Source organism: Mus caroli, chromosome 5, assembly GCF_900094665.2.
Source record: "Mus caroli chromosome 5, CAROLI_EIJ_v1.1, whole genome shotgun sequence".
Taxonomy (NCBI): Eukaryota; Metazoa; Chordata; class Mammalia; order Rodentia; family Muridae; genus Mus; species Mus caroli.
In genome coordinates this window covers 117,718,987-117,727,321 of record NC_034574.1, presented here as the reverse complement: position 1 = coordinate 117,727,321, position 8,335 = coordinate 117,718,987, and the positions used below count along the sequence as shown (strand labels likewise).

The 8,335-nt window shown below is 49.1% G+C and overlaps 1 protein-coding gene across 1 annotated transcript in view; it reads right to left on the bottom strand.

Moving 5' to 3' along the window:
* Nucleotides 1–8,335, bottom strand: part of Dnah10 (dynein axonemal heavy chain 10) — a 111,828-nt gene that overhangs the window by 61,653 nt on the left and 41,840 nt on the right. Inside the window, exons 25-28 of the mRNA XM_021162419.2 lie at nucleotides 7,923–8,134; nucleotides 4,679–4,832; nucleotides 2,939–3,172; nucleotides 255–377 (exon numbers count right to left, since the gene is read on the bottom strand). Coding sequence (XP_021018078.1) covers nucleotides 255–377; nucleotides 2,939–3,172; nucleotides 4,679–4,832; nucleotides 7,923–8,134 — 723 coding nt within the window. The remainder of the gene's footprint in view (nucleotides 1–254; nucleotides 378–2,938; nucleotides 3,173–4,678; nucleotides 4,833–7,922; nucleotides 8,135–8,335) is intronic.

Below are 8,335 nucleotides of genomic sequence, written 5' to 3'. Positions count from 1 at the left end.
CCCACTCTCACACTGACCCCACCCACTCTCACACTGACCCCACCCACTCTCACACTGACCCCACCCACTCTCACACTGACCCCGCCCATTCTCACACTGACCACGCCCACTCTCACACTGACCCCACCCACTCTCACACTGACCCCACCCACTCTCACACTGACCCCGCCCACTCTCACACTGACCCTGCTCACTCTCACACTGACCATGCCCACTCTCACACTGACCCCCCCACCCTCATTCTGGCCACTTGCCCTCTTAAATATCCTGTCAATGTTGTCAAACTTCTTGGCTTCCTCCGGCAGCTGGGACCGTATGTCCCCCCCAATGAAGATGCTCTCCAGGTACATCCACTTCCTCTGAACCAGCATCCAGATCTGGAAATGCACCGCATCAACATCAGAGGGTGAGCAGAGATGCCAGCAACATACACAAAATCCCTCCCCAAATCAGAATACGTCCAAGTCAGCTTGGTGAAAACAAGAACTTAGCAGGCCAAGCGACACTGTGTGCAGGGACCTGGCTACCGCCCCCTCTACCTCACGCACCTAGCCCTCCTGGATGTTCACTTTTGCTTTCCCGGGTTTGGGTCAACTGTGGTTAGCAGGAGTCTAAAATTCTCATCGTTCAGAGGGTATGCAGAGAGCACATTCACACAGTTCTGAGATACTGCTGTCATGGGCACTCTATGTATTAATAGTCACCATGGCTCGCCTCTGAGCAGACTGGACTTGTAAGTTAAACTTTGCCATGGGTGTATGTGTACTGGGAAACAGTTGTATGGGGTTTAGTACTATCTGGGTTCTGGGCATTGTCAGGACATCTCAGAACAGATCTTGGAGAGTTGGGGGTTGCTAGGATACAGCGTTTTAGAGGAGAAAGGTTTACTAAAAAGCAAAATAATGCTCCCCGCTCCAGTCCCGGGCAGGGAGGACATGTTTAGTTACATGTAGAACTTGGAGCTCTGTGAGTGCCAATGGCCAGGAGGGAAGCCATACTCATGGCAAGCCACATGCCACCTTCTGAGCCATTCTGTTTCCAGATACAGACACCGAAGAAAGGAAAAGTGAGAGCCAGATGTATAGCTTAGTCACGAGCTCTCCCGGTAGCATTGCCGTAACGCCTAGGACCCAGGAGGTAGGAGCAGTGTAGATGGCCACCAAGTGATGAATGGATAAATCAAAGGTGGTCTAGCCATGCAACAGAATATTGTTTAACCACAAAGAGGAGAGAAGCAAAGACAGATGGTGCCATGTGGGTGAGCCTTAAATAACTCATGCTGAATGAAAAAGGCAGACACAAAGGCCTTGTGTGTGACTTCACACATATGAGATGCACAGGATAGGCTGGCGTGGAAATTGAAAGTCAGTTTTTGGGAACTGGGAACTGGGGACTTGGGAGCTGGGAAGCGATGGTCTGGGGGTTTTCTTTCATAGTGCTGAGATAATTCTGGAACCAAATGGAGGCAGTGTTTGTATAACACAGATGCTCTAAAGGCTCCTGACCTGCACATTCTAAAATGGTTGATTTCGTTGATGAGATTGCTGGGGCCAGAAACTGCCCAAGCAGGAAGACCTGAGTGGGGCTTCCCAGAACCCACATCAAAGCTGGGCACAGTGTGTGCTTCTGCAACACCAATGCTGAGAGGGCAGAGACAGGAGGATGCTTAGAGCTCCTGGGCTAGCCAGTCTAGCCAATCAGTGAACTCCAGGTCCACTGAGAAACCTTGTCTCAAAAAATAAGGCGGGGCCAGGCGTGGTAGCACATTGCTTTAACTCTAGCACGTGGGAGGCAGAGGCAGGTGGATCTCTGTGTTGGAGGCCAGCCTGGTCTACAGAGTAAGTTCCAGGATTAACAGGGCTACACAGAGAAACCCTGTCTCAAAAAATGATAGATAGATAGATAGATAGATAGATAGATAGATAGATAGATAGATAGATAGATAGATGGTCAATTTTATGTTGCATAAAATTCATCTCAATAAACACTTAAATCATAAAGAAGAAAGCTGGGGAGATAGCTCAGTGGTAAAGAAAGTTTACCTTGCATACATGAGACCCTAGGTTCAATCCCCTGAAAAAAACATACACACACTCACACACACACACATATACACAAACACATACACACCACCACCACTACCACTATCACCACCACCACCACCACTACCAACAACAACAAAACTATGCCCTTCAAAAGAGCTTTCACAAGTAAAGAGTCAAAGGCAAAAACAAACAAATAAACAAACAAACAAGCACAGCAAGCCAAGGATGTTCAAACATGATGGAAACAGGGCCAGAATCATGTTTCTTTGCCAGAGAACCAGGATATGAATGAGAAAATATGCTTATCGATGGTCTGGGGAGAAAAAAAAAACAAACCAGCTACTCAGAGATAGTGAACTGAGCCTGACTGATCTGGGCTGTTCACAGAGGCCTAGTTCAGCACTGTCGGCACAGGACTAACCCACCACCCAGTGTGACAGGCCAGGCTAGAAAGACTGCAAAGGCGGATGAAAACATGAAACCCTCATGCAACAAGAACAGGCGCTATGTGCCAGGCGTTGGTGGCGCACGCCTTTAATCCCAGCACTCGGGAGGCAGAGGCAGGCGGATTTCTGAGTTCGAGGCCAGCCTGGTCTACAGAGTGAGTTCCAGGACAGCCAGGGCTACACAGAGGAACCCTGTCTCGAAAAAAAAAAAAAAAAGAACAGGCGCTATGAAAAAGGAACAAGGACGCTTTAAAGGGCCAAGTAGGAATCTTAGAAATAAAACATTATTAGTTCCCTGAAATCAAAACTCATCAGTCTCCCCAACTGCCCCCTTGCCCCCACCCCACCTGAGTGAAGAGCCATGGGGCAGTCCTTCATTTCTCCGTGCAAATGTTCCCATATAGAATCCCTGCAGGACCTGGCAGTGTGCTTTCTGTGTGCCCTCACCTCAATGACCTCGCCTATCAGAGACAGCGTCTTCTCCCACTTGTGGACAGTTTGCAGGAAAGGCCCCACGAATCTGCTCCCGGAGATGCTCTGCAAGTTGACCGTGTTGTCGTCCAAGCACTGGATAATGTCGTCCACGGACCCCAAGATGTAGCCTCGCTCCTGTGTGCCTTTGTAGTACTTGACCACGGTGAACTTCATGTTCTCCCAGGTGTCTAGGATTTCCTTCACGGCCTGGTTGGAAAAATGAAAAGAAACATTTGAGCCCACAGATGGAAGAGCAAGACCCTAACACAGCCACCTCCTCCCTAGTGTGTCACTGTCTGTCTGTAACTCAACCTATTTATTGTCCCAGCTCAATCCCAGGAGAAGTTGAGATTCTCCACAGCAAGAGTGTTCCTGTCTACTGGGCTCACAGTCTGCCATGTGGGATCTCATCTGACCCTCACTCCAAAAAGAAAAAAAAAAAAAAAAAAAACCACAGAGGTCTCAGAAAGGCCACATGGGGTCCTGGGGATGCTGCCAAATACTAAAACTGGTGTCTCAACCCAGCAGCTTCCTGTTCAACCAGGGGATCTTGCCCTGTGCTCACTCCACTGCTGAGCGAAAAAGTCCATATTCAAAATGCAAAGCCCACTATCATTCCATTCTCTGAAGAACTCCACACTGATCTGTGCTCATGTGTATGCCTACATGTAGATGTTTACTATAAGTGTGAATTAATCTCCAGTGAGACAGGCCCCTGGTGGGCATGCCTCTGAGGGATTCTCTTAATTAGGTTCAGTTAAAAAAGATCTGCCCACTGTGGGTAGCACCATTCCCTAGTGGAGTCTTGGACTGAATGAAAAAAAAAAAAGCGAGAGAGAGAGAAAGCAAGCTGGGCATTAGTGTTCTTCTATCTCTGCTTCCTGACTGCAGATGCTATGTGGCCAGGTGCCTCACAGTGCTCCTGCCATGCCGTCTTCACCCTGATGGACTGTGCCCTTAAACTGTGAGCCAAAATTAGCTCTTCCCTCCTTCAGTGGCTTTTGTAGGGGTATTTTGATGCAACATTGTGAAATGTAACTAAGACAATATCTCCACATACTATGTAAATGTATTTGTTTAGAGGTGTGTGTATGAATACGTGTTGCATATATGTATACGTTGCATATATGTACACTACTATATATGATATATGTGTGTGCGTGTGTATGTATGGATGTGTCCACACATCTTTTAGCTTTTTGTTAGCTTGTATCCATTATGTAAAATGGGTTCATATGACATCTTCCTGTTCTCATGGTAAGTACTTCAATCTTGTACCTGCATCTTAAGTAGGGAGCAACACTTAGTAGGATAACAACACCTGTCTTCAGGTGTCCAGGCTGGGAGTGCTGAGATTATTTGTCATTTCTTTTTTCTAAAGGGTGCCCTTTTTTTCATCAATAAGTAAAATATGAAACTATAACCAGGGATGTCAAAAGAGTAAACTAAGTCAGAGGTTCTATTTATTAGATACTGGAGAAAGTTTGAAAAGACAGCCTTTGCTGGGAGCAGTGGAGCGTCCTGTGATCCCAGCACTCTGGAAACTGAGGTAGGAAGATCACAAGTTCAAGGCCAGCCTTGGCTACATGTTAAAAACACATCCCAGTGAATCGAAGATTCAAGAGGAGTGGCTCAGAGGCAGAGCTCCCGCCGAGCACGTGAGAGGCCCTGGACCCAGCTGCGGCAGGGAAATGGAAGGCTCTCCTTCCCCACCTTCTCGATGGCAACCTCCTTGACGGCCGCAGTGACGATCTCGTTGAGCACCTCCGTGTGCTTGTGCAGCTCCATGGCGAACATGTTCTCAAGCGTGAAGGTCTCTGTCATCTCGAAGAACACGCCTGTTTTCTCCATGAGTTCTTTCCAGTGTCTGAAAGAGAGGAGGGTTATCCATCAGCACGCACCGCTCAGACAAGTGCAGAGATGAGATTAATTGTTCCCCCTGCAGTCACAGGAAGAGGCCCTGTGGGACAACCTCCACAGTGACGTGGGACAGCCCGGGATTATACTCTCGAGTCCTTCCAAATCCTGCTCCCTGCCACTAGAGTTATAAACCAGGAGACATCTGGCAGGTCCCGTGTGTGTCTTAGCTGCTGAGAAAATGGGTGGCCTCTAGTTTTTTGGAACTGGCCTCTCTGCCTGTGGGAGAGCCTGGTGTCAATCACAGAGCCCCAAGTACACTGGGAAGTGTTGACCCATCGCTGACTCTGCTGGGCAGTGCCTGGTAACCACAGGCCCAGTCCTGGTCTCAGGGAAAGGATCTTCTGACTGGACAGATGGTCGATAGACAATGGAACAAGCTTACAAATTAAGCACCATCCTGTGTTCACAAGGGGATGTGTCCTTAGAAATACATCATCAGGAGATATCGGCTTAGCATGAATCTTACAGAGGGCTACATAAACCCACATGGCCAGGCCTGTGACACATCTGGCCCCACGTGAGATGATGTAGAGTCTGTTACTGAGCAGAGCACTGGTCCCCACTGATATGTGGCTTAACTTGAAACCAGTTGTTGTATGCAGAGCTGGGGACAGGGCCCTGGGCCTCAGACCTGCTAGGCAATTGCTCTGTCACTGAGCCACAGGCCCTAGCTTGTAAGTACTAACTGCTCCAAACACTGGGGGTTAGGGGGGAACACTGGATGGACTAGGGTAATAGTGCAGGTCTGTGGAAGACTGAAAAAGGACAACACGAAGCTTGAGGCTAGCCTGGGCTACAACCTAGACCCTGGCTCAAGAAAAGGAAAAAAAAATGAGGAGAGAAGAGGATCCCTGACATCAGATGTGATGCTCAGATACGACAAACAGGGAGAGACATGACCAGAACCTGGGAACTGTGGGCTACGAGGTCCTGGGGCTTTGATTATTGCGAAGAAGAATAGCTCAGTGAGAAGAATAGCAAAGGGTGAGAGAGAGCCTTCCAGGTCTGCCAGAAGTACAGGATGCAGAAGACAGAGATGAGGCAAAGCCACATTGGCTGGGCCTGTGACTGTCACTCTGGGCTCAGCAGGACAGAGAGCAATAGGTGCTAAAGCCACATGAGCTCAGGGAGCCCTTCTTGCTGGTGTGAATGGGGCTGTGTGTCCATCAGCTCCCTGGAACTGTGACAGAGTGCCGGAGGAGGGTGCAGAGGGTTCCGTCCATAGTCATCCATGCCGTGGTGAGAAGGAGTCATGTCCAGGGGCGCGGGATGTGGCAATGTGTTCATCTCGTGGCAGGCAGGAATGTGGGGGCCTGAGACCCACAGGCTCCACCTTCTAAAGTCACCTCACAACAGTGTCTCTACTGGGGACCAGGCCTTCCACACATGAGCCTCTTTGGGAACATTCCAGATCCAGATGACACCAGATTGGTAGGGAATAGGGAAATGACAACTTTCTCACTAAGTAAAATCAAGTTGCTTGGTGTGACTCTACGATCCCGACTGTGGGACACATCAGGGATGGTAGGAGCCACAGAACCCTGGCTAACTCCCATTGGCACAGAGCAGGTTGGGATGAGCCACTTGACCTGAGAGACCCAAGCTCCATCAATCACCAGAGGACCTGTGCATCTCACATAGCAGCCACAAGCCATACGTCACCGCTGGGTGAGCCCAAGTTCTACTGGACTGTACAAAGCACGTCAGGTTTCAAGGACTGGTTTTTAAGGAAGTCATATATCTCAGTGACATGTGGAAATGGTGTCTCAGATGTTGAATTAGTTAAATATATCATTAAGGGCTGGTGAGATGGTTCAGCGGTTAAGAGCACAGGCTGCTCTGGCAGAGGACCTGAGTTCAGTTCTCAGGACTCACATGGAGTTTCACAGTCATCTGAAACACCAGCTCTAAGGGATCTGATGCCCTCTGGCCTTCACAGGCACATGTGCACGCACACACACATGCACGCGCATGCACGCACATGCATAAACATAATTTAAAATTAAAATGATCTTTAAAGTGTGTATGGGGGTGAGGGTTAGGATTCATTTCAAGCCAGGCCTGATGGCTCTTGTCTAGAATCCCAGCATGTGGGAGACGGAGAAAGACTGCCATGAGATTGATAGCCTGGGATACATAGTGACTTTCTAGGCTAGCCTGGGCTACAGAATGGAATCCTATCTCACCCACCCCCACAAAAAAGACTAATCTCACTGCTCCCATTCCTTTTCCCCCCTTTTGGTTTTTGAGGCAATGTGTCACTAGATACACTGCCCAGGCTGGCACAGAACTTTCTGTCCTCCTGCCTCAGTGCCCCCAAGCCCTAGGATGGACGACTGGTGTGTGTAGCCCTGTCTGGTTCTTTCTATTCTTTTAATGTGGCACTCACTGTACTGGCTGGTTTTGTGTCAATTAGACACCTTTCAGAGAGGAAGGAAGCTTAGGTGAGGAAAAGCCTCCATGAGATCCAGCTGTAAGGCATTTTTCTCAATTAGGGATCAGTGGGGGAGGGCCTGGCCCATGGTGGGTGATGCCATCCCTGGGATGCAGGGGTGCTATAAGAAAGCAGGCTGAGCAAGCCATGGGGAGCAAGCCAGTAAGCAGCACCCCTCTATGGCCTCCGCATCAGCTCCTGCCTCCAGGTTCCTGCCCTGTGTGAGTTCCAGTCCTGACTTCCTTCAGTGATGAACAGCAATGTGGAAGTCTGAGCTGAATAAACCCTTTCCTCCCCGACTTCCCTTTTGGTCCTGGTGTTTCCTTGCAGCAGCTGAAACCCTAAGACAGGCCCCTAAACACCACAAATAGCATTGGTGCCCCGATTCTGTTCCTCCTGGATTCTGCTGATCAAATCCTGCCTCTTGCTTTTGACTGAAGCAGCTATGACAGTCATTTTTTATAAAACCATTGGCACTCTCTTCACTTACAGACAGCCTGGTCATCTCTCACCCCTCTTCTGAACTGCCGCCTACCAACCCAAGCTAAAGCTTTTGTTGGAAACCTAACATCCTTCTCTGAGCTGATGGAGGACAGAACTAACCTCTCTCTCAGGGCCTCGTGCTTCAGGTCCAGAAGCAGGGGGATAGAGTCTTTGAACGCCTTCATCTTCACTTCCAAATGGAAGGCCACGGACAAGCTGCGCACCTGCCGTGGCAGCTTGCGGAGGTTCTTGAGGAAGCCCTCGATTCCTTCCTGCAGATACTGGACATTCAGGTTGATCCAGAGGGTCTGGGACCATTCCTCTTTGGCAAGCTAGAAACATTAAACAAGACAGCATCTTGGGGCCTGACATAAATGTAAGGAAGGGACAAGATACATATTTAGCTCTGACCCCTCTCAGCTCTCTCTTCAAAGGAACCTCTCACTTAAAAAGGCAAGTGTTGAGGTCAAAAAGAAGGGGCTATAGCCGGGCAGTGGTGGCACATGCCTTTAATTCCAGCACTTGGGAGGCAG